This window comes from Chionomys nivalis, chromosome 17, assembly GCF_950005125.1.
Source record: "Chionomys nivalis chromosome 17, mChiNiv1.1, whole genome shotgun sequence".
NCBI classification, from domain to species: Eukaryota; Metazoa; Chordata; class Mammalia; order Rodentia; family Cricetidae; genus Chionomys; species Chionomys nivalis.
Window position 1 is genome coordinate 36,842,946 of NC_080102.1, and position 26,584 is coordinate 36,869,529.

General features: G+C 49.1%; 1 protein-coding gene across 1 annotated transcript; it reads right to left on the minus strand.

Annotated features, from left to right (window-relative positions):
• Window positions 1-406: 406 nt before the first annotated feature.
• Gtpbp1 (GTP binding protein 1) lies at window positions 407-26,333 on the minus strand. Its single transcript, XM_057792528.1, has 12 exons — window positions 26,128-26,333; window positions 23,100-23,211; window positions 15,811-15,991; window positions 14,922-15,270; window positions 9,645-9,768; window positions 8,334-8,448; window positions 6,367-6,511; window positions 6,085-6,267; window positions 5,075-5,210; window positions 4,465-4,643; window positions 2,957-3,157; window positions 407-1,996 (listed from the first exon to the last, which is right to left on the minus strand). Exons 1-12 carry the CDS (start codon window positions 26,317-26,319, stop codon window positions 1,904-1,906), a joined length of 2,010 nt encoding a protein of 669 aa, XP_057648511.1. The 5' UTR covers window positions 26,320-26,333; the 3' UTR covers window positions 407-1,903.
• Between the last annotated feature and the right edge of the window lie 251 nt (window positions 26,334-26,584).

Sequence of the window (26,584 nt, forward strand, 5' to 3'; positions counted from 1 at the left end):
CCTGAGCCAGAACTACACACAGATGAAAATAGCTGGATTCAGAGGAATGGGCTCCAGCTGGCTGAGAAAAGCTGTAGGGGAGCAGGAACTAATCCACTGGCGACAGCTCTTCCCTGTCTTGTCAGTCTCAGAGATGGCAGCAGTGACCGTCCGACCAGCTGTGGACCCACAGCAGCAGCACACTGCATTCAGCCTGACCACAACACCTGCCTCCCTTACTCTCAATGAATCCACACAACCTGGAATGTGGGGTTCAAAGATAGCGAGTGGAGCATTTACACCTGCAGAAGTGGGGCTCCTGGAGGCCCTACTCCTCTCAGCTGTCACCAGGTGCACAAGGCAGGCAGAACCAGTGTCCCCGTGGCAGCACCTCTACCTGGAGGGCTGAGCAGGGAACATGACACTGTCAACTTAAAACAAACTTTTATTGTGAATGCTGGTTTGGTCAGTCCATGGCCATGGGGCAGTGGTAACTAGACACAGCTGGGAGGAAGGGCAGGGAGGAAAGAGCAGTCAGGACCAATCGAAAAAAAGAGAGCTTGGGAGGAGAGGTGGGGCTGAAGAGGGACCCAGCCAGCTGGGTGTGTCCTGGCTGAGAAGGAGCACCCCAGCCTGAGGTCAGGGTGCAGGGCTTGCCCACTCTACTCTACCCCAGCAGAAGTGCTTTTGATGGCCTAGAAGAATCTCCACTGCCACCTGCCCATACACACCCCAAGTCAGGGCATCTGAGCTCAGGCTTCTCACTGCTGTGACGCCACGGCTGCAGCAGCTATGCTGGGGTGATGTGAGGAAGGAGGGTTTCTAGTCCTGGCTCAACTCAGAGGAGTACCTACCCTCCCCCACCAAAGGAGGGGCTATAAAACCCGATTCCAGGAAGGCCCAGACCCAGTCTGGTACTCTGTGCTCTGAGGCTCAGCCAGAGGAACAGGAAAAGCCTCCATGGTTACAGAAGTCAGAGCAGCCAGGGCCAGCCAGGCAAGCCCAGGATTGTCTCCAAGGGTAAGCCCACCCAGTTCTTTGGAGCCATGGCAAGGGTCAAGAGTCAGGGTGGGCAGCCAGGTGGTGAGGGTGCACGCTTTTAATCCCAGCACTTGGGAGGCAGAGGCAGGCAGATCTCTGAGTTCAAGGGCAGCCCGGTCTACAGAGCAGGTTCCAGGACAGCCAGAGCTACACAGAGAACCTGTCTCAGAAAACAAGTCGGGGTGGGCAGTCCTGTAGTGCGGTCACCATGCTCTCGCACATCACAGGTGCCGCTGCAGAGCTTTTGACCTTACCTGTCTGGGAGCTTAGGAGGGAAAAGGAGAGACAGGAGAACCCACCACTTTCCATTAAACTCCTCAAATCTTAGATTGGGGGATCCCTGCTCTGACAGAAGCTACTAAACCAAAGAGGAGCTTCCAGCTAAGAGGGGCAATTGGCCTGGGAAGGCAGGTGCCTTGGGCTTCTGAGGTTCCCTAAAGGATCTGAGGATCTCACTGAGACAGACACAGATGGAAGGACAGGTGGCAGCTCTCAGAAGTGAGTGGCCAGCCAGGACTGAAACAGAGATTGACAGGGTCAGCTGCATTCCTGTACACACCCCCTACACACACACACACACACACACACACACACACACACACACACACGACAGAGATATATAATAAAAAGAATAGAAATTAAGGGCCCAGATGTACGAAAGATGTGTAAGGGAGGAGGCAGTGGGAGATGGTCAGTCCTTGGACATCTAGTCCATCCTCATCTTATAAATTACAATGCCCCCTGGAAAATGGGGGTTGTGGCAACAAGGATGCTCTGGCTGTGGGCTGGAGTGGGCGGGTGGCGGTCAAAGATGCTCTGCCCAGCTGGTGAGCAGTAGCCAGAGTAAGGATCCCATGGGTGGTCAAGTGCACCAGGGGAATATTCAGCAGCCGCTGGCAGGAGTCACACAGGCCCCCTGGGACTTCACCTTGTGGCGCTGGCCCCCTCGTCGCCGGCCCCCACTGCTGGGCTTGGGCTAAAAGAAAGAAAGCAGGCACTTGAGAAATGGTGGTCCTCTAAAGCAGGGCCAGGCAATGACCATGCTGTAGCCCTAACCTAGTCACGAGTTTCCATGGGGAAACGGAACCTTCCTGGCAGCTGTAGGTGTGTGGTAATGGCAGGGGAGCTGGTCAGAGAAGCACACAGGGAAATAGGAGTCAACATACATCACTAACTGGGAGAGGGGTTCAGGAACCACGGAATGGGACGGAGTTACAAAGAGAGGGAAGAGGAGAGAGGTGGGGAGGAGACAGAAGAGAACGAGCACCAGCACTGTGTGATAGTAAGGCTTAGATGCCTACTCCAACAAGGCTAGAGAGAAACAATATGGGGCAGGCATGGGGGAGGGAGTACCAGGCCTCTGTGAGCTCAGCAAAGACCCGAAGAACAGGCAGGTGGCACAATGACCCAGCAAAGACCACCTCCCTCAGGCTCGGAGAAGGAGTTCTAAGGCAATGTCTCTCAGGTGTGCTGGATCTCAGGCACACACAGCACTAGAAACCAAATATATTCGTATTATCAAAGGGAAGCCTTGGCTAGGTGTGGTGACTCACACCTGTGATCTCAGCACCAGAAAAGCCGAGGAAAGCTGCCTTAAGTTTAAGGCTAGTCTAACCTACAGAGTAAATCTCAGACCAGTCTGTCCTATAGATTGAGATCCTACCCCCCCTCACTTTTTTTTATTTAAAAAAAAACCTTACTTTTCATTTTACATACCAACCTCAGTTCCTTCTCCCTCCCCAAGATCCTGTCTTTAAAAAAAGAAAGGAAAAAAACAAAAAACAAAAAACAAATAAAAATCAAAATAACAAAAAGGGGAACCTTGACATTTTTCTATTCTTTATTTCATTAAAAACAAATGCCAATCAGGACCACTTAGATTATCAGTCCTGCCCCGCCCAGCACCTTGCTAGAGGCCTTAAGAGGCCCTACTTACCTGTGGCTGGAGACCACTGGATGTAGCAGCCTGTGTAGTTCCTACAGAGGAAGCGTCCTCTCCAGCTGAGGGGCCCCCTGCTGTTGGCATGCCAGATGGACCTCCTTCTTCTCTTTTGCTCAGGGGACCCTTTTTTGTGGACTGCATTTTAATCTGCTGAGGCTTGGAGTTCATGGGAGAGTTATTGGTCGTCTGGAGGAGCTGTGGAGGCCAAGTGGATAGCATGATGTCAGAGTTGCTCGCCCAGCTCTGAGTGAAGCGGATGACAGGAAGGCCACCTCGGGAGGCAGAGCAAACAAAGAGGCCTTCCCATTCCCATTCTGAGGCCAGAGCCACACAGCACTGGAACAGATGCCTCACTTCCTGCCTCTCCCTGCCTAGAAAGGCTCCAGCCCTTTCTGGGTCCAGCTGCTATTCCTACAGAGAGCTCTCTGAACTTCTGCCATCCTACTCTGAGGTAGGGTAGGGTCTGGGCTGCCCAGAGCCTGTTTTGGACCATGCTTTAACTTCAGGCCCCCTGAAGAAAGAAAATAAACACATGTCAGAAATCATAAAAGCTACCACCCAGGAGCAAGTGTCTCAGAATCTTCCTTGTCGCCCAAGTTCAATCAATCTCAAACACAGCAGGAAAGAAGGTTGGCTGGGTTTCACAGGACACTACAGTGCAGGCTATAGCCTCTAGCAAATTATCAACATGACAGGGACGCTTCTCAGGAAGAAAAACCAGCCTGAAGTTCATTCCCGTCTCAGACATGGAAACCACGTCTTCTTCTATATGGGCAGGGGTCAAATCCTCTACCAAATGTTCTACCCAAGACCATGGGCGAGCTCTATAGCAGGCAAAAGGTGGGCTCCAGGAAAACAACCCAAGCACCATAGGACCTTCCAACCATGTCCCCATGATACCCAGCACTCAGCCCAAAGGGATCCACCATGCTGTGGAAAACCCTCAAGCAAAGTCCCAAGCATGCCTCAGGACCCAGAGGTAGCACCTCAGGTCAGCCGTGGCTCTCCAGACACTCTGTCTCCTATGGAGGAGCACCATACCCCAATGCCACCTTCTCTCCTTCAAAATAGCTTCCAAAGCTGGGAGGTGGTGGCGCACGCCTTTAATCCCAGTACTCAGGAGGCAGAGGTAGGTGGATCTCTGTGAGTTCGAGGCCAGCCTGGTCTACAAGATCTAGTTCCAGGACAGGCACCAAAGCTACAGTGAAATCCTGTCTCAAAACAAAACCAAAACCAAAACCAAAAACAAAAACACACAAACAAACAAAACAAAAACAGACAAGCTTCCAAAGCCCAAGACAAGGAGGCTTAAGGGACAGCTCCTGGGGAAGCAGAGACATCACTGAAGCCATCCCCTAGTACTGGCTCAGCTCTGCCAGGGCAAGGACCACGCCTCTGTCCCAGAATGAAGACAACTCCTGGGTTCTCAAGAGGAGCTTGTGGTACTCATGGTTAGAGCACACTGAAGTTTCCTTGGGCAGGTGAGGTTACCCCAATCATACCTTGGTGATAGTGCCAACAGCCTTGGTACGACCTTCCCGAAACACCAACCGCTGGTCTATGTGCAGGTACTCAGGGGTCTTGATGAAGCGAAAGTGGACAGTAGCCTTGTCTCCTGTGCGTAGACAGTCTTTATCCATACTCAAGATGGTAGCTGTCTGCCGGATGCTCCCACAGTGTACTGTCAAGAGAACCAGAGCATGCATGACCTACTCTGTGGCCTCAGGCTGGAGCCGTGTCTCTACAGCGCAAGAACTCTAGAGCCAGATACGTCAGTGCAGTCCACTCTCAGATCTGATCCTGCCTCCTTCCATCTCTCCCCTACCCAGTCCCATGTGGCAGAGCCAGTGCCTGTGTGTACATATGCTTTCCCAAAGGGCTCTTCCTAGCACCTTGATGATGCCACCGGGCACACACAGAAATGCTCAAGACTCTCGGCTGAATAAATGTGGGCAAGTGTTTCCTGAGGACTGGTTTTGGTCTCAGAGCCTCTGCAGGACTGAACAACTAGTGCTGCTCAGGGGCTGGAAGCCTTGGGCTTAGATTGCCGGAGCTCCCTTGAGAAGGCGCAAGTACAGAATTTCTGAGGCTGGCAGGATCTTGGACACCTACCCATGGCTTGGTAGCGTGGACTAATTGTGGTGGGATGGTGGAGGACGAGAATCTCCGCCTCAAATTCCCAGGAAGCTTGGGGATTCAGGCGTGGAGAAACCATCACCATGCCTTTCCGGATGGATGAGCGCTTTATCTGAAGGGAAAAAGGAGAACACAGCGCTCAAGGACCATGGTGTCCTTCAGGTTTACCCAGTCCGGTCCCAGAGATGAAAATGTCTCTCTAGGAGTAGGAACCACTCCTACAGCTCTACTCCTCACCACCTAATGCAGACAGCACAAGGCAGCCTCCGTGCTGTGCAGCAAGCTAAACATTGCTACTAGGAAGCAGGGAAAAATGCACAGGAGCTCAGCTTTCTAGCCACTGGATCCTGGAGGGTGAGCCAGGAGCACAGGCAGGTGCAAGAAATAAGTAAACCTGCCGGGCGGTGGTGGCGCACGCCTTTAATCCCAGCACTCGGGAGGCAGAGGCAGGTGGATCTCTGTGAGTTCGAGGCCAGCCTGGTCTACAAGTGCTAGTTCCAGGACAGGAACCAAAAGCTACAGAGAAACCCTGTCTCAAAAATCAAAAGAAAAAAGAAATCAGTAAACCTGATCATGGAGAAGACAAAGGATATCCCACTTTTCCTAGTAGCTTACAGGATGGTGGGTGATCCCAGAGCTAGTACTCACCCCAAACCCCAGGAGACAGAAGACTGAATGGTAAGAGTATGTGCGCAGATCCCATCTATCCTAAGTTTAGAAGGGTGGCACTGTGCTCAGGAGGGACACTCCTATCCGACTGCACTGTGCAAGTGACAACTGCTCAGGCTACGGAGGGAGGAGCAGAGCTCAGGGGGAAACAGTCCTGGTTTGGAAAGGTTATGACGCTGTGAACCTCAGTCTCCTCCTCTGTGAAAAGGGTCAGTAACCCCCGCCTTGCAATGCAGTCACAAGAACTGGAGACAGTAAAGTGCTTGGCTCAGACTTAGTAGAATTCAAGAAGAGTTTCTGGAATTAGCCTTACTCACCTTCTTTAGTGCAAAGGAGGCTGTCTGGCCTCCCCGCACCTCCTTGACAGGCATGCGCTTGCGATGGATTGACTTGACAGCAATAGACAGGAAGTTACCCAAGGGGTCTGGGCCCAGTAGCAGAGTGTCATTCAGCTTGATCAGGCCCCTCAGCGTGGTCCCGGACACCACTGTCCCCACACCCTGCCAAGGAGAAGAACCCAGCCTATTAAGCCTATTCCCACCACAGACTCCTCCGCAGAGGACAGAGCAGGAAGTGCAGCCCCACCCAGAGGCACTCACGGGAACAGAGTAGGTGTCATCTATTTGGAACTCAGCAGGTTCTTCCTCCCTGTAGCTGGTGCGCGGGGACAGGAGGTTGAGGAACATCTTGAGCAGGTCGAGGTTCTCCCCTGTGACATTGGAGATCTGGAATATTGGGCACATCCTAAATAGAGCAGAAATAAGGGAGAGACGCTTAGGGAGCTAAGACCTCCTGTCAGGTCACTCTGGCCTCCTCATTGTCTTACTTATCTCGACAACAGGAATCGCATACTCTCCTGAGTACCTCACAGACTAGGGACTCTAAGGAGCTGGAGCGTGGCTGTACCCCTGAAATATAGCCCCTTGTTGGACAACTGGTAGCACTGAAGACAGCACGAGCTAGAGAAACAGGCCAAATGCCAGGCTGCTCTGAAGCACAGACCAAGTCAGGGGACAGGTGGCTCCAAGGAAGCCCTGGCTCAGGGCAAAGAAAAGGAACTGTTATCAAAAGATGATTTTTGACCAAGGAGCTAAAGAGCCTAGCACTGTGCTCAAGGCAACACGTAGAATCTAGATGCATTAACATCTGGAGGAAGAGCCTGGTAGAACAAACATCCAATAAACATGTATGCAATGAACAGACTCACTAAATAAACGCCAAACTGGCCTGTGATCAGAGGGCTTTTGAGAAACAGCATAAAGTCAATGAGTCATAAAAAGACAGCACTCTGCCGGCCAGGCACAGGCTGGTGCCTTCTATGCTCATGACTTCCACTCCAGCACCCAAGCGCCCTCTCTGCGCGAACATGAGGGCTGATCTTGGTTGCCAGCTTGATTGGATCTAGAAGCAACTAAGAGGCTATTTGTGGGAAGGAACAGTCGAGTAAGAAAGCCCCTCCCCCAGGGTAGGCAGAGTTATATCTGTGTAGAACACTGGGAGGCCCCTGGTAACGTTTGGTGAGTGGTCAGTTCAGAGCACTGGGTCAAGATACAAAAAAGTCCAAGAGAGGCTTGGTGGAGCGTGGAGCATGGTGGTACAAGCCTTTAATTTTAGCACCCTGGAGGCAAAGACAGGCAGATCTCTCTGATTTCGAGGCCAGCCTGGTCTACAAAGTGAGTTCCAGGACAGTCAGGGTTATGTAGAGAGACTTTGTCTCCAAAAACAAACAAGAAAATAAATTAAAAATAAACAGAGGGCTGGAGAGATGGCTCAGCGGTTAAGAGCACTGGCTGCTCTTCCAAAGGTCCTGAGTTCAATTCCCAGCAACCACATGGTGGCTCACAACCATCTGTAATGAGATTTGGTGCCCTCTTCTGGTGTGCGGGCATACATGGAGGCAGAATGTTGTATACACAATAAATAAATCTTTAAAAAAAAATAAAATAAAAATAAACAGAGGTCCAAGGAAGAAGAAGCTCTACCTTCGCCTGCCCACCTTCGCTCCTTACAGGTGAGTGCGCCTCTGTTATTGCTGCTGTGGCTGCCTGTCTTTACTGATATCACAGCCCAGTTTCTTTGGCCTTGCAACATAGACTAAAGACCAGCAGCTCCAGGGTCCTTGAAGACTTCAGCTCCAGACTGGAACTAATGATCAAACAGCTATGGAGCTCAAAGCCTCTCCATCAAGCAGAGAGCCAGTGTTGGACTGTTCAGCCTGTACTGTATAAGCCAATCTAATATATCCCCTGTGTGATAGATATGCATTCCATTGGTTCTGTGCTTCTAGAGAACCCTGACTAATTCAGGAAGTTAATAATATCCCCATTTTCCAGGTAAGGATGAGACGTCCCAACCTCAGAGAGATCAGTAATTCAGAATGGGAACCGCCTGAACCTGTTGACCTAGAAGACTTGTACAAAGACAGAACCTTCTATTTCCTCCAGCCATGTCCATGAGACCTCATGCTTGACTAGCTGGTTTAGGCCTATGGCTTGCTGGGCCCTGCTGGCAAGGGCACTTGCTTAGAATCATGTGCTTCCCCACCCTTTAGCCTTGCCCCCATTACCTCTCAGAGCTGAAGTTGGAGGCTGTGACAATCACATCATCTTTGCTCTGCACCAAGACAGGGATCTTCCGGCAGCCTGGTGACTTCAGCAGGCGCTGTAGCAGCTTCAGGGTTTCTTAAAGGGTGAAATGGAACAGAATTAGGGGACACAGGCTTCTCTCTGGCCAGACTTCCAGGGTATTGCACTCAATACTGATGCAAGCAGAGGACAGACAGACAGACGGATCAATGTTAAATGTCACAATGCCTGGAGAAGCAGAAAGGAAGATCAAAGCTGGGTGGGTGCATGCTGCTACAGTGTAGAGAGTACACAGATGGGTCTCTTGTCTAAGGCCATGAGTCTGAACACACAGACAAGTGCCTTGGGTTCCCAAGGATGATGTTTTTTCCATAATGCTCTTGCTGTCTGGAAGGTCTCATCTCAGGAATATTCTGGGCATTTACAAATCTGCAGGGACCCTTTTTCTTCTTCTCTCTCTCTCTCTCTCTTTCTTTTATTTATTTATTTTTTTTTTAAATATTTATTTATTTATTATGTATATAATATTCTGTCTGCGTGTATGCCTGAAGGCCAGAAGAGGGCACCAGACCTCATTACAGATGGTTGTAAGCCACCATGTGGTTGCTGGGAATTGAACTCAGGACCTTTGGAAGAGCAGGCAATGCTCTTAACCTCTGAGCCATCTCTCCAGCCCCCATATTTTTTTTTTTTTTTTGGTTTTTCTTGTAGACCAGGCTGGCCTCGAACTCTCACAGAGATCCACGTGCCTCTGCCTCCTGAGTGCTGGAATTAAAGGTGTGCACCACCACCGCTCAGTGCAGGGACCCTTCTAATGAGACCTTCTAATGGGGACAGTGCTCCATTCAACTTGCAGCACAAAAGAGAAGGTGCAGAGGCCTACTCTCAAGGCCTGTGTGGAAACTGGTAGCTAAAGGCCAAAAGATCTCTGCCCAAACTTCTCCATACACATCTGCTTCAATGGTACAGCACAATGCCGGCTGTTGGGGACACTGGGGAAAAATGGCAGACTAGACGGGGGGAGGGGGGAGAATGGCAGACGAGACTCGGGGGGAAAATGACAGACTAGGGATTTCATAGATCCTATACTTGGAACCAGGAAGGAAAAAGAACAGAAGGAAATTCTGGACTTCTCTTAAATCAAGAGCCAAACAGGAGAGGAAGAAGTAGCAGACTCCAGCTGATGGAAGCTGAGGCCAAGGTCTAGCACAGACAAGGATGCAGAAGGGGCAGACTGCCCTGCATCAGCATCAACAACCCCACAGGCTGCTGCAGCTGGAGGCTTCACTTACCTTGAAGGATATTGGCAGGACACATGTCAATCTTGGTGACAACCACAAAGACAGGTACATTGAGTGCCAATGCCAAGCCCAAGTGCTCCTTGGTCATCCCCACGATGCCAGCATTACTGCCCACCTGCCCCAACAGAAAGGAACTGTCAGGACAAGGAAACAGAGACTGCTGCTGGGAAAGTGGGGACTGCAGCCTGCTAGGGAAAGCTGGGCTGGTGAAGTTCACTTAACTGAGCTCTGGAGGAGGGGACTTACACCTGAAAAGCAGGCCCCAGCGACAAAGCCTTTAACCCCAGCCACTCAGAAGCCTGAGCTTGAGGCCTGCTTGGGCTACAGAGAACTTTTAGAGCCAGCTTGAAAAACTCAGTGATACCCTGTATGAAAAAAAAGTAAACAAAGGGCTGGGCTTGAATGTAACTTCGAGACAGACTCTGCCTAGCACCACCAGACCCAAGGTTCAGTTCTCAGTATTGTAAAAAATAGACACAACATCCAAAAACTCAAATCAAACCAACAACAAAAAACCAGAGGAGTCTTGTAAACAATGGGGCAATTCAAAGAGCCTGGTATGCACAGCCATCCATATTCCCCAAGTGTGTTCACTTTTGACATCTTTGGTCTTCAGTTAACACACCTTTAAAACAGGACCAGACACGTCTACTTTAGAGGGTCACCTGATGTTTGGCATCATAATGGACACTTGCTATATGAGCACATAGTATCTCTGGTACTGGAGAAATGACTCAGGGGTTAAGACCACTGGCTGCTCTTCCAGAGGACCTGGTCCAGTTCCCAGTAACTACACGGTGGCTCACAACTGTCCAAAATTTTAGTTCCAAGGGATCCAATGCCCTCTTTTGACCCAAGGATACCACAGACAGTACAAATACATACATACACACAATAAAAATGTTCATAAACAGAAAATGAAAAATAAACTCTTTTTTAAAAAGTATCTCTGGCAGGAACACAAAAAACTGAAGGCACTAGCTGCCTCTGGATCAAAGGAAGAAGGGAAACTTTACTACATGCTCTCTGTTGTCTTTTAAAAAATATATCCAGGGGCTGGAGAGACGGCTCAGAGGTTAAGAGCACTGCCTGCTCTTCCAAAGGTCCTGAGTTCAATTCCCAGCAACCACATGGTGGCTCACAACCATCTGAAATGAGATCTGATGCCCTCTTCTGGCTGCAGACACACAGACAGAATATTGTATACATAATAAATAAATAAATATTTTTAAAAAAAATATATCCAGGCCGGGCGATGGTGGCGCACGCCTTTAATCCCAGCACTCGGGAGGCAGAGGCAGGCGGATCTCTGTGAGTTCGAGACCAGCGTGGTCTACAGAGCTAGTTCCAGGACAGGCTCCAAAGCCACAGAGAAACCCTGTCTCGAAAAACAAAAACAAAATAAATAAATAAATAAATAAATAAATAAATAAATAAATAAATAAATAAATAAAATATATCCATGCTGGGTGCAGTGGTGCACGCCTTTAATCCCAGCACTTGGGAAATAGAGGCAGGGATCTCCATGAGTTTGAGGCCAGCCTGGTCTACATAGCAAGTTTCAGGCCAGCAAGGACAACATAGCGGGACAGTCTTAAAAGAAAAAAAAAGGAAGCCGGGCGATGGTGGCGCACGCCTTTAATCCCAGCACTCGGGAGGCAGAGGCAGGCAGATCTCTGTGAGTTCGAGACCAGCCTGGTCTACAGAGCTAGTTCCAGGACAGGCTCCAAAAGCCACAGAGAAACCCTGTCTCGAAAAACCAAAAAAAAAAAAAAAAAAAAATTTTTTTAAAAAAGTCAATTGTGTGTATGTTACTGTGTGTATGGAGAGGGAGTTGTGCCACTGTAGTGTCTGGAGACTGGAGGACAACCTGTGGGAGTTGGCTCTTCCAGGGATCCAATTCAGGTTGTCAGGCTTGGCAGCATACACCTTTACCCACTGAGTCATCAAATTGGCCCTCTTCATTTTGTACCATGCGAGGGAACGCCTACTAGGATAGAATTAAGAGAGAAACTGCCATCCTGTGCCTGCGTGGAGCTTTGAACATGCTGCAACATCTTCACTGTGCAGTTTTCACTTGCTGGCAGCCTCCAGCCCTACTGCTGCCCCCATCTATCTGCTGCCCCCATCTGTCCCCAGCTGTCTGCTGCTGCCCCCAGCTGCCCCCATCTGTCCCCAGCTGTCTGCTGCTCCCAGCTGCCCCCATCTGTCTGCTGCTCCCAGCTGTTCCGATCTGTCTGCTGCTCCCAGCTCCTCCCATCTGTCTGTTGCCCCAGCTGCCCCCATCTGTCTGTTGCCCCAGCTGCCCCCATCTGTCTGCTGCCCCTAACTGGCTGCTGCTTGTCTGAGTTACATCTCCAGTCCTCCAGCTATTTCTTCTCACTCTTTTTCAATACAAATGCGGCTCACTTTGTTGTTCCCACACTGAACCTGAGAATGGTCTACTGGTTTCTATATGTTACTTTTTTCCCCCTTGAAAATTCATTACTGTAGAACATTAACAAGATAATTGTTTTTGTTACTTATTTATTTACTTAAAAAGAAAAAGATGCCAGGAAATGGTGGCACACATCTTTAATTCTAGCACTTAGAAGGCAAAGGCAGGTAGTTCTCTGAGTTTGAGGCCAGCATGGTCAACAGAATGAGTTCCAGGCCAGCCAGGGCTGTCAGAGAAACCCTGTCTCGAGAAAAAAGAAAAAGGGCAATAAACTTTAGCCAGGTGGTAGTGGTACATTCCTTTAATCCCAGGAGGCAGAGGCAGGAGGATCTCTGTGAGTTTGAGGCCAGCCTGGTCTACAGAGCTAGTTCCACAACACACACACACACACAAAAGAAAAAACAAAAAAAAAAAAAAAGGGGGGGAGTGTCTAGTATATAATTCAGGCTGGCCTCAAAGTCATGATCCTCTTACCTCCACCTCCTGAGGGTTGGGATTCTAGGCAGGCAGAAGTAAAAATACTTAAGGTATTTTTCTGTTGTCTATAGAAGTTTAATAAATGGATGATGGCCTAAAAGTCAGACAGGAAAATTTTGTTTGGGGTGAAGATTATCCCATCATTGTCCTACCTCAGTACAGTTTTAACTGAATGAAGAACTTGAATCTCTAAAGTAAAGACATGATAAGAAGGACATGCATTAGGGCTATGGTACAACAGTAGCATGTCTCTCCAGGAGATGCTAACTGATGTGGTTCATACATACTGTATACATGCACTGAAATATTCTGAACTTCATAAGTAGGACAATTATTACACGTTAGTTAACACAACACAAACAGAAAAAAAAGAAAGAAAAATGTTTTTGTTAAGTTAGTTCCTAAACCCTTCATGTTTATTTATTTATTTTTTTTGGTTTTTCGAGACAGGGTTTCTCTGTGGTTCTGGAGCCTGTCCCGGAACTAGCTCTTGTAGACCAGGCTGGTCTCGAACTCACAGAGATCCGCCTGCCTCTGCCTCCCAAGTGCTGGGATTAAAGGCGTGCGCCACCACCGCCCGGCAACCCTTCATGTTTAAAAAATATATGCAGGGTAAGAATTTTTTTAATTTTTTAAAAAATATTATTATTTTTTAAATATGGTTTAGCAGTAAAGAGTACTGGCTGTTCTTCCAGAAGACCCAGGTTCTATTCCCAGCATGCACAAAGCAGCTCACACCTATCTATAATTCTAGACTCTGGGGAATCTCATACCCTCTGTTGTGAAATATTTGTTTAACTGGGCAAATATATGTTACATTTGTTTATGCTGATTTGTTTAATTATGGAAAGGTATGTTGCTGTTTCACTTTGCCTGCCTAGGGTGGTCTAATAAAAAGCTGACCAGCCAACAGCTAGGGAGTAGAGGGATAGGCAGGACTGTCAGGCAGAGAGAATAAATAGGAGTAATCAAGTAGAAAGTGAAGATGCCTAGGGCCAGTCAGCCAGCCAGCAAGTAGAACGTACAGAAGGAAAGAAAGGTAAAAAGGCCTGAGACAAAATGTAGATGAAGAGAAAGGTTAGGTTATAAGAGCTAGTGGGACAAGCATACGGCCGAGCACTCATAACTAATATGAAGTCTCTGTGTCATGATTTGGGAGCTGACTGGCAGTCCAAGAAAGCCTGCTGCAACTCTCTTCTGACCTCTGTGAGCACTGGGCACACATGTGGTCCATGGACATACATGCAGGTAAATCACACAAACACGTAAGATTCAATAAAATTAAATTTTAAAAATTAATGTGTGTGTGCAAGAAGTCTAGATGGGGTTAGTTTTCTCCTACCTTTATGTGGGCACTGGGGATCAAACTTAGGTCACCAGGCTTGCTTCCCACTAAGTCATCTTCCTTACCCCCTAAACCCTTTTTAATGGCCACAGGCCCAGTGGCCCCTATGGACTTCCACAGAGAAGCAGAGAGAGATGGGCATCCCTGAGCACACACTGCCCCTCCTCTCTCCAGTCTGAAGGCTGGCCTGAGAACCTGCTTGTGGGGTAACTTGAGCACGTTTTGTAGCAACAGATGCCTGTGTTTACCACACTTATTAACACAGGCAGCTGAAGAACCAGGAGGGTGGAGGGGCTTTGGAAGGACTTGAAAACTCACTCACTAAGCACATGTGCGCACTGCACTCTTCCTCCCTCCCTTTCCCCTTGAAGCTATGCGTAAAGTACAGGAAGCTCAGCAGAACACACATGCACACACATGAGCAGAGCAGAGCCCTCTGCCCTTCTCCTTTTTGGTGACGTTACATGATGAGCTGCTCTCTGGGAGCCCTAGGACCAGGAAGGCCTACTTCCCACTGTGCAAGCCACCAGGCGAGAAAAAGGCCAGGCCCCTATAGCTTCCCCAAAAGGGCTGGACAATGGCTGCTATACATTTCCCTCCCAGGCACTGAAGACACCACCTAAGGCCCTGCTGATTGCTTGGCTCCAGATGTGAGGTACTTTTCTTCTTTATTCTGATCTCAGAGGGTGCCATCTAGGGCCACTCTCTCAAAGTACTCTCAGGCACTAGAGAAAACATTCCTGAAGGCACTAAGTAAGGAGGAGACCCCTTTGCCTTTCCAAAAATGAAATCTGTGAGTAATATCTTGCTTTATACCAGGAGGTCCCCTCCCTGATCTAAATGCAGGAGAAAGGTTAAGATTCACCTGTGGAGAAGATCACAGAGCTCAGAGGGATGAGCTCCCCGAGATCCCAACTTGCCATCCTTACTCCAGCTAACAGTCTCAGAAAGATCCTGAACCTTCGTCTAGCACCCCCAGGTCCCCTCCTGAAGGAAGCTTCACACTTACCATGAGCATGCAGAAGTCAGGCAAATGGCCAGTCATACCAAAAACAGTGGTCTTCAGGTACTTCTCGTGGCCAGCCAGGTCGATGAAGGTAATCACCTTTGTGGACTTCTCACAGATCTTTGTCCACTCGAGGCTGCCACCATGGCTGTCGGGCTTGTTCACTACATTGCCTTCACTGTCAAAGCCCAGAATGTCATTGCCCACGCTGCTGGTTCGACCAGATTCAATCTCATGTTTGTGGCGGAATAGTTTCTGGCGGGCAAAGCCACGACCATTGTCCAGTTCCCCATGTGTTAGGACTCCCAGGAGTGTGCTTTTGCCAGCATCCACGTTGCCTACCACCGCCACCCTGCATGGACATGAAACCAGTATGAGAGCTAGTTCCTGGAAAGACTACTCAGCCAGAGCCTGGGTCCCCAAGGGAGGGTTCACCCCAGCCCTCTGGCTCATGATGTCCCGATTCCTGGATGAGCACAGAGGGGGGTGGGTGTTCCTGAAGCTGTACCCAAAGAGCACAGAGTTAGTCAGAAGTCCTGGCTCTTTCAATGCCTGCAGTCCTAACCCCACTGCTGGGAAGACCCCCAAAGTTATAAAAGGTACAAAGGATCTCCCTAGCCCCCATTTTCTAGCCTCTCAGGTTGATGGTAAACTGAATACAGCCACAGGCTGGCCCCAGAATGCATGGCTGGGTCTCTCCCACACGTCCCAGATGGAATACCGAGGAATGGAACACAGAAACAAAGAGCAGCACTGCCAAAACCACGAGCCCCACACTCTCTCACTTTGGGAGAAGGGAAAGGCAGGGGAGAGACAGCGCTGACTCAGCAAGGACCACAGGCTCCACCACACGCTCTGTGAAGCCCCTCCAAGTGTTCTGTGGCCTCCTCACCTGACCTCCAGGAAGTCATTGTCTCCAACTCGTTTCCTGACTAAGTAATCACGCACACGGCCACCAGCTTCTTGACGCTCACGCAACAGGATGACATCAGCCTCTATCTGTTCCGCCATGCTCTTCACTGTGGCGTAGGAGGCCTCCATGTCAGCTTCACTCAGCCCGTACTCAGTCCCATCTGGTGACAAGAGCCCAGACAGCAACAGAGAGGGGTCAGACCAAGCAGCCTGCCAATACGCCAGTCAACTCTATCTAAACAGACTCCCTCCTGGCACTGCAGAAAAACAGTGACAGCGCAGGCACACACAGAGTTAATGTATAATAGTGCCACAGCTTCCCCTTCTAGCAGGGTACTGGGTAATTCATTCACAAGCCAGAGATTCTCCTTGAACTTATGCCAAGCTTCATACTGGGTGCTGGGAATATAAGTGCCCTCAGTGAGCTCACAGCCTCAAGGGAGAGACACAAGAAATTAATTAATGTCAATACGGATTTGAGCACTACCCTGTAGAGCTGAAGGAAGAAAACACAAAGTACAATCTAGGGATGTGGAGGGTAGCTTTGAGGGTGCTGACCCCAAACTGGGTCTTTAGAAGTTGAGTAAAGACATCATAGCAGAGAAGTAAAACTGAAAGCACCGCAGACAGTGACCAGGCAGAGACAAGAAGAGGCAAGAAGAGGCATGGGGGGTGGGGGCATCAGGGAACAGAGGGAAATGGAAGCTGCTATGACACCAGACAACAGCAAATGTTTTGTACCAGAGCTGGGGGGGTCAGGCAGGGCAATAACATGGTCAGAGCAAGGTAGGCTGGAAGACATTCTAGGCAATAAGCAAGAGGTCAGAAGCAGGAGCCAGGCAAGGGAGAAATTCCAATGCCCTAGGTAAGCAACGAGGGCAGGAAGAGGGAGGTTGTGGGAGGGGGTGTCCAGGTTATCTTAAAGACAGTTTGCAACTAGGATGGCTCAGGTACGGTATCCGGCCAACACCTGGAAAAAGAATATGAGCCTAGGATGTGGAGGTAGGCAGGAAAAGACTGAACAACTAGTTTCCTAGAGTCTAAGAGCAGCAATGCACCAGGTGCATCTCTGTAGCATGGGGTTCAGTGTCCACACTCCCTCAGCCTCTCTCTAGGTCCCTCCTAAGCACACCCTGTAGCAGGGTGCTCTCTTCTTTTTCACCACCCAGAAACTTTGCCAGACCAAGCATGTTCTTCTACCTCCTCTTCCTCAAGTTCCCTAAAGCAAGCTCACTAACTCCAAGGGAGGAAAACTACCCCTCTTCTCTCTGTCTCTGCTCTCTTTGATTCTGGAAACCGAGGAACGAGATTAGCCAACCCTTGCTGACTCATCCCCAGGGCTCTGAACTGACCACTCCTAAAAGAGCTGCCATCACCAAACATCACCAGTGCCCCCATCACTGTAACCAGCTACAGCCCTGCCCCACCCCCTGAATGCCAGCCTCTGCTAGTCCACCCACCAAAGGCCCCCTTTTTCCTCCAAACTTTCCCCTTAGTTATCGTTCTAAGGTCTCAACTGTCACTGTCAAGACTTCAAAGACGGGCCAGGCTGTGGTGGGCCACAACTTTAATCCCAGCACTCGGGAGGTAGAGGCAGGTAGATCTCTGTGAGTTAGAGGCCAGCCTGGTCTACAAGAGCTAGTTAAATAGTTATAGGACAAACTGAGCTGTTACACAGAGAAACCCTGTCTCAAAAAAAAAAAAAAAAAAGGCTTCAAAGATATTCTTGTCTAGCACTGGCCACCTCGCCAAGCTCCACATGGGATCCAGTGTCCTACAAGAAAACTCCTACCTAGAAGTCTGGTATTCAGACTCACCCACTCACCCTGTAAGCAGCAGCAGAATCAAAAAAGCACTGGACATTCGCTGTAACCCTACAATCAGGCAGTACTTTTGCCTTTTAATAGTGGAGTAAATAACTCGACAATTCCAGCACTCAAGAGGATGAGGCAGGAGGATCATAAATGTGAAGCTCCCCTCAAAAACAAAAGGGGAGGAGGGGAGGGAAGGAAGAACACAATAAACAGAAACCAGATACTTGAGAACTAGGGGGGCTGCAGAGGGGCCATAGTGTAAACTGGAGTCTTCTGATTCCAAATGTAGATTCTTTTCCTTCCCTGCTGTCCCTCTCACTGTCTGGCTGCTCCCTCTCTTGTTGTCCCTGTTCTAATAAAGACAATACTTTGCTTCTAGTCTCCTAAGCATGACCCTTCTTCAGCCCAGTCCTGCTGATTTGATTCCAGTTCTTTATGGTGTTCTTATGCTGCCTGATTTGGGACCATTTTCTACTGAATAACTGGTCTCAGTGAATCTAGTCTGTGTGTCTTGCCCCTGCAACACCCCCTACAGTCCACCTAGCACAGTCCCCATACATTTTTTTTTTTGTTTTTGTTTTTGTTTTTTTTCGAGACAGGGTTGTGGCTTTGGAGCCTGTCCTGGAACTAGCTCTTGTAGACCAGGCTAGTCTTGAACTCACAGTTCACCTGCCTCTGCCTCCCAAGTGCTGGGATTAAAGGCGTGTGCCACCACCACCCGGCCATTTTTTTTTTTTTAATAAGAAAAGGGCACCCGACCTCATTACAGATGGTTGTGAGCCACCATGTGGTTGCTGGGACTTAAGTCTCAGCTCTTTGGCATAGCATTCAAGGACCATAAAAGGACCCTGCCTACCTGTCCAGACACCCCTACCTCACATTCTCCTCTTCTCACTGGAGGAACTCAGGACCTTTGGAATAGCAGGCAATGCTCTTAACAACCGCTGAGCCATCTCTCCAGCCCCAGTCCCCATACATTTAAACTCCCAAAGAAACCATGGTTCTAACATTGCCACTTTCACATCAAAATCTCTGAATGACTTTCCAGAACCAACAGTATTCCTTTCCACTCCAAGTCCTTTAAGTGACGGCCCCCTTCCCCTCTTCTCACCCCAGACAGCCAATCAGCATGTCCCCTCTTGGCAAGATCCTCTCGGTTCTGCTCTGAGGCCTTCTTTACAGCATCTGCCACACCCTGACCTTGTGCACGTGTTCCCCTGACCACACAGAAAGTCTTTTGTTTTCTTCTAGACAGTAGCTACGGAGCCTGTCCTGGAACTTGCTCTGTAGACCAGGCTGGCCTCGACTCACAGAGGTCTACCTGTCTCCTCCTGAGTGCTGGGATTAAAGGCGTGTGCCACCACTGCCCAGCTACACAGAACATTTTGAGGATGCGGACCATATCTTAACTGTTCTGTGGTGAATAGCTTTCCTACCTTAAGTCCTCAGACGTTTGGAAAATGTAAAACAACTAAATCAAGGGAGAACAACTGGGCAGAGGGTTCTAAATGAACCACTGAATGAGTTTTGGTCCCTTGAGTTCAGGATGGATGGCTGTCATCCTTACCAGACAGACTATCTACCTCCCTTGCTGGTTTTCAATAGGGGCCGGCACCAATGTAACCTTCACCATCAGAACTTTCAGGTGGACACATTACCCTTGTCTAAATGCACCACTTTCATCATGCTAGGAGAAAAGCCAGCTCGCTTTCCTTCCAACAAACATTCCACTACTCAAGGTGCTATGGCAGCTTCCCAGGCTTTGGGGACTTAAGTCTCAGCTCTTTGGCATAGCATTCAAGGACCATAAAAGGACCCTGCCTACCTGTCCAGACACCCCTACCTCACATTCTCCTCTTCTCACTGGAGTACATCTGGCCCTCCAAATGTGCATCTCCAGTGTCTCTGTGCCTCTGTGCATGCGGTTTCCTCTGCCCACTTGCCACCACTCACAGACGAGCAGCTCCTCTGTGTGGCTGTTCCCAACTCCTACAAATACAACACTGCGTCCCCTGCTGTGCCATCTGTCACTCCCCTCATCGCTATGGTGATTAGGCTGACCTGGTTGGCTAGGCAGGTATTCCCTCCCTCTCCTAATGCTCCATTTGCTGAGTTGAAGATGGTGACCTTCCTTTACAAGAACCTTTCTTCAGGGATGAGTATATGACACAACTGTGTTCCCTGCTGGACCCTCCAAATGAGCACTCAAGTCACGGCTTAGTATTAAGAAACTTTTGAGGTTCTTTTTGCAAAGCAGTCCCATAATAAATCAACTACAACCTAGGACCCTGAAAACCTTCCACTACTAACACTAACATCTCTACACCAAATGCACTCTCTGAGCTCACGGCATGTGCCCGGGCACTGCGAGACGGTGGGCTAGTACTCTCATTTTCTTACTGTTGATTTATTGATTTATTTTTGGTTTTTCAAGACAGGGTTTCTCTTATAGTCCTGGCTGTCCTGAAACTTGGTCTGTAGACAGTCAGGCCTCGAACTCAGAGATTCACCTGCCTCTGCTGGATTAAAGGTATACACCACCACTGCTTGGCTGAAAGATTTTATTTTTAATTATATGTATATGTGTGGGAATGTGCACCTGAGTGTAGATGTCCAAAGAGGCCAGCATATGGTGTCAGATCCCCAGGAGTTGGAGTTACAGGTGGCTATGAGCTTCCTAACATGCGTGAGAACCAAACCCAGTTCCTGCGAAGAGCAGTACACACTCTCCAGCCCGGTACTACCTGCATTCTAAGACAAGAAACAAGTCTTAAGTAAACCCGGACTTTCCAGGCTCCAAACCCCAAATTACTAGACAATCACTGACTTGCTTTCTAAAATATCAATCTTAAATGAAGAATACACAGGTATAGAAAAGTCCCTCTGGATGGTATACAAGGTTGTAATGTATTTATTCACATAATACTTCTCTGAGGGATAGGCGGTGGTGGTGCACACCTTTAATCCCAGTACTTGGGAGGCAGAGGCAGGTGGATCTCTGTGAGTTCGAGGCCAGTCTGGTCTACAGAGTGAGTTCCAGGACTGCTAAGGCTATACAGAGAAACCCTGTCTCAAAACAAAACAAAACAAAACAAAAACAAAAACAAAAACACAAAAACCGTTTCTCTGAGGAAGGTCTCCATGTCTGCATTCTCCATGTTACAGGGGCAGGCTCTGGACCCAGGAGAAGCTAGAGATGAAGCTGACCTCTGGGAGCCTTGCAATTGATTCAGTGTTGTCTGATGTTCAACTTGTTTAACCAGTTCAGATGGCTTCTGCCTCCGAAGAATCCAGCAGACGGAGTCACCAAGATGATGTGTGGCTACTGCTGGGTGTGTGGGAGATGGGCAAATGAGTATTACATCTTACCTTCCAAAGGAGAGTTAATTAGTTGTGAGTTGCTGAGCTATGGCAAAATTTAGACTGCATTAAAGCAGGAGAGAAAAGGGGAGTCTGAGTCTGTGGGGAAGGCCAAGACAGGAGGATAAAATCCAAGGCCGGCCTGGATCACAAAGCAAGATCCCATTAAAGTAAATAAATAAATAGAGTCCGGATCATTAAAGACTAGTCCTACCCTTGTCAAAACTGACCTTTCTGTGGTTTCCTATGAAGTAGGAAGTGACCTATGAATGGTTTGTCTTAAGGCAGGACAGAGACATACTCGATGAACTCGCACAAGGAATCAATGATTTATCACCAAGCAGAATGGCCTTTTCTGAACCCGCTGCCTAGCAGCACTTGGCAACACTGACGGACTCCCTCCCTTCCTTGACAGGTGACCTCTAAGTCTGCCTATCTCTCTGACCAGGTCTTCTCTCAGGCAATAGGCACCACAGCTGAGGGGTGGCAGGAGTGGGAAGGACAGGGGAGATAGGGGAGCCGTTTTTTAGAGACCAAGTCGTTGTCCCTAGTTGTCATCTTCAGGCATTTTCAAATATTGTTTTGTGTATGTGCCGTCTTTCCTCCTTGTGGGCAAGGACCAGCTTTATTCTGTTTTGCTTGACTTTCTATTGCTGGTGACAGAGCACAGGGCCTTGAACATCCTAGGTGAGCATTCTACTGCTAAGCTACAAGCCCATCCTAGGGTAACAAATTTTAAGTAACCAAAAGAGCTTTGAAAAGTATCAAGATCTAGAAGATCCTTAACATATGTATCAAGTAGCTGAAGAACAATTTTTTTCCAGTACTGAGGATTCAGCCAGGCCTTGCATAAGTCAGGCAATGAAGCACTGCCCCTGAGCTATACCCCTGGCCTTTTTTGTATTTTTTATTTTGAGACAGTGTCTTAGGATGGTTTGGAATTGGCCATCCTCCTGCCTCAATCTCCTGAGTGCTAGAATCACAGGCAAGCACTCCCAGGCCTGGTAGAAGGCCTGTGAGAGCTCCTGAACTCAGACTCATCTGCCAAAGAACTACTATGTGCCTGTCTACAAGTCTACTGAGAGAGAAAACTGCCCTAATGATGCACACAGGCCTCTTGCAAGTGATCCTCAATAATTTCGGGTTTCATTTCAGCAAAGATAATGTTGCAATGAAGATGAAGGCAGTGAGCTGGCTATGGCACTAAGGGTGGAAATAAGGAGTGACTGGAGGGGGGAACGGACAAAAACAATTCCATTATCTCATCTGGGGCTCTGACGTGGGGTCTGCCTTTCTCTAGAACTGCAGACTCTATTATGATGAGTAAGTAGGTTGGAGGACAATAACCAAAGTGGTCACGTGGCTATAAGCCTGCCGAGATCTAGAAGGGGCCAGGAGGGACCTCTGTTAGCACAACTATCCAGACTGAGGGGTTAGCGTGGTCTGGACCAAAGCACCTTGATGTAAGAAGAGAGAAATTCTGAGTGTCTACTTCTTGGTGGCTTCAAGAAGAACCACAGAAGCTGGGCGGTGGTGGCGCACGCCTTTAATCCCAGCACTTGGGAGGCAGAGGCAGGTGAATCTCTGTGAGTTCAAGACCAGCCTGGTCTACAAGAGCTAGTTCCAGGACAGGCTCCAAAGCCACAGAGAAACCCTGTCTCAAAAAACAAACAAACAAAAAAAAAAAAAAAAAAAGAAGAACCACAGAAATTATCAGCTAAGCAGGAAACAGAACATAATGGGATCCACAAACAGGGTCTATAGGGAAAGACCTAGAGTTACCCAAAGCAGAGTTAATTCTAGACCTAGCTAGGACTTACTGGCTTACCTTGGACGAGGTTTCCTTGCCTAAAGTTCTAATTCCCTGTACGTAAATAAGGAGTCCTGAGGTGGAGAGGAAGCATCTCTAGGGCCCCCTGGACAAGGAACCTTGACCCCAAAGTTGTCCTGACCATTCAGTTGCTTGTCCCCTCTCCAGATAGTTCTGCAGGTACTACAGAGTGGTTGCACAGGAGACACGGAAGTCAAAAAGGTGGCGGCGGGGAAATGTGCTCTAATAATTGTTTAAAATAAAGGAAAGGAAAACTATGCTCACCTGATCCCTGCCCAATGACATATATGGTCTCTCCGCATCCCTCGTCCATCCTCTCCCACATCTGCCGAAGTAGGCTGTCATACTGCTCTGATGTAGGGCTCACTAGAACCAGCTAGAAGAGAAACCAACAGCCTTAGGACCACACTCACTAGAGAGCGCCACAGCCAAAGCTGATCAAAGCCTGACCAGAGACCCTGGGCAAACCTCAGAGCACTCTAATGCAACACAGCTGTGCAGCCCCCACATGCGCTTTCTGCCTCTCCTGAAACAGCCTTATACGACCCAGATGATATATTAGAATGAGTTATGTCTGCACCACAACCCACAGGAGGAGCGGTGTGCACAGCCTGCCTCCAGCTGCTTCACAAGGGGGTTGTCCCAAACAGGGGAGAAGCCAGCCTGACACAGCGGGAAAGCTGCAGAGCGGTGCTTTGCACCTCCGCACCATCTTCTGCCTACAGTGCACCGGGAGTTCAAGGACAGACTGCTCACTTATAGCTATGCCCTCCACCCACAAACACAAAAGGGTTCCGTTCTACCTTGTCTACGCTGTCTTGATTACTACAGTGAAAACTGCGTGCGAAAGGCCATCTTTGTCAACAAAATTCTACCGGCCACTAAGGTTAGTATTATTAGGACTATGGGCTGTGTAAATTCTGTCAATAACAAAGTATCAACCACTTATTTGGGGAGGTCTTTGCCATCAGGCATGCCACTCCTATGTGACCTTGGACAAAGAACTTAACCTCTCAAAACCTCAATTTCCTAGTCTATAGAATAACATAAAGCATTTGGGCTGGCTCAAGTCTGTGATACAAGCACTGGGGGAGCTGAGGCAAGAAAATTGCTATGAGTTTGACAGCCTGGGCTATAGAATGAGATCCTGTTTCAAAATGAAACAAAAACAAAAGCTCCTAGGCCAAGCTCAACTAACGCTCAGTACAAAGTTATCTTCACCCAATCATTTCTACAAAAACTGCATGTATCTCACCACCATTAATCACGAAATGTTTTTCTTGCTGGAAGTTCTCATAGCCTTAGCTCCCCACATTTTTTAACAATAGTGAGGTATAAAATCTAGAGTCTACTCTTTCCAGGGCTTAATTCTATTCAGTCCACCCCTTCTCTCCTCCACACGATCAGCTTTTCTTACACACACACACACACACACACACACACACACACACACTTCCAATTTCCAAGGACTTCCCCAGCCGTGTGATGAGGTAACAGTTCCTTACTCATTGCAATTAAATAAAATAGTAACGAAGTTACCACCCTCTTACAACTCTGTCCCAACTCCCCACTGTGTTTCCAGGCTTCTTCAGTTCCCAGACCATGTACTGCCATCCAGCCAGCCCACTTCTAACATGCCCATTTAACTCATCAGAACTTATAATTCTAATCCGGTTGCTGCCAGGGTTACACTGTCTCCTACATTTTGGAGGTCTTCTTGAGTTTGGCCATCCTCATCTAGAGGAATTAGAGAGGACTACCATGACAAAAAGAAGCTAGCCGGCTTCCAAGTGCTCAGCAGAGACTAGATGGAGAAAGAATAGTTGGGAATCGTTTACTTAGGTTGCAGAAAAGGTTTTTTCCAGTTTTCTGTAGTTGTGCCACCATGAGATGTCACAAACATTTTCAAAGTTCCATAAAATCTCCCATCGAAGTAGTAATCAGACCAGACCCTGCTTAGCTTCCTAGATGGGAAGAGACTCGTTCAGCATAGTATAGCCACAGACATCAAAGGGCCATAAAAATCTCTCTTATAATTACCTTACAAAGGGCAAGGGATGGGGTTGGTCTATCTTTCATCAGCAGCTTTTTAATCCTCATAGGGTATTATCATCTATCTAGTCCAAATACTTCCTGAATCTCTGATATGGATCTGGTACTATAATGGGTGTCTTAACATACACTTCTAATTTTTGGAATACAGCCATAATTTCTTGATGGACTAACTGGACAATTCAGAGGTTAAGATACCTTCCCAAGGTCACAGAACCTCTTTAATGGCAAGAGTTGGAAGGGAAACCCAGCCAGCCTTCCCAGTCTCTCCAAGTGGGCATTAGTGTCTTTAGTGACACTGAACACTTTCTAAACACCAGTTACATCTTAGAGTAACTTTTTTATTTTTCACAATGTCAAGTAGACGGTGAGATATAATTTCTGCCTACCGTCTCAAAAACTCAGAAGGCACTATTTAAAACCCCGTCCTTACCCTATACTACTAAGAGATGGCTCAACTCCTGGGTAGCAAGACTGTGTGGGTCATGCCCACTGCCCATCTAGTTTTTAAATTTTATTACATGGGGGTGGGAAGCGTGCCACAGCGTTCGTGTGGACATCAGAGGACAACTTGTGGGAGTCAGTTTTCTAAGTAGGTAGGTCCAGGGGATCGAATTGAGGTTGTCAAACTCAGGAGGCAAGCGCCTTTACTAGCTGAGCCATCTCGTCAGTCCCATCTTTTTATACTGTTTGGGTGGACACGGAAAGTGGACACTCCTCGGACATCATTCTCGCGGACGGAGCAACTACTTTCTGTTTCCTTTCCAGGGACCAGGAAGAGAAGCAGCTGCCACCCTACATCCACCTCAGAATGGCTACCTGTTTTCGCGAGCAACCCGCCCCCTGCCCAAGCCACCTTGACCCTCGGTCGTCCCGGACGCTCCAGAAAGAAGAAAATCCAGTGTCTCGGGGACCCCTCCTGAGGAGGGCGGGGTGGCCCACAAAGGGACAGGGATGCTGAGCGCGCGGCCGGTGTTGAGAACCCAGTTCCACGTGGCGGAGCCAAGGGGCAGCGATCGAGGCGGGAGCGGAGAGCTCGGAAGGCCGGGTGGACACTGCCCGGTGCCGAGAGTGGGCCCGGGCCCCGCACGTCCGGGAGCGCGGCAGGTGGGCGGGCTGCGTCTTTCCCGCGTACCAGTGAGCCACTGTCACTGGACGACCGGCTGCCCGCCGTCGCCTCGGAGACCGTCCGGCCCGCTCGGGTACCCCTGGCCCCGCCGCCGCCGCCTCCCGGGCCTACCTTGCTGGTGAGGTCCAGCTCCGGCTCGCCGTTGAGCGCCTCGCCGTCCTCGCTGCAGTCCGAGTCGAAGCCGCCGTGGAGTCGTGCTGCAGCCGCCGCGCCCCGAGCCGCTCCTGGAGAGCTGGGCTCGGGGGCGAACATCGAGGCCGGCACCGGAGACTCCACCGGGGAGCGACTCCGCTCCGCCGCCATCTTTAAGAACTTAGGCTAATTCGCAGCCGGCCGCCCGCCCTCCCTCCCTGGCTCATTTAACTAATTTATGCTTGGCCCCGCCCTCCTCGTTGGAATAATTTATGAGCAGCTTCTCCCGCCTCGCGAGGGTGACAAGTATCTCCAGAGGAGACTCAGGCGACTCGGTCTCTCAGCCACCAATCGCTGCAGTCATCTCAAGTGTCTTAATGAATAATTAATAAGGCCCAAACCCCAACAACAAATGTCGGAGACGTCGGGAGCCGCG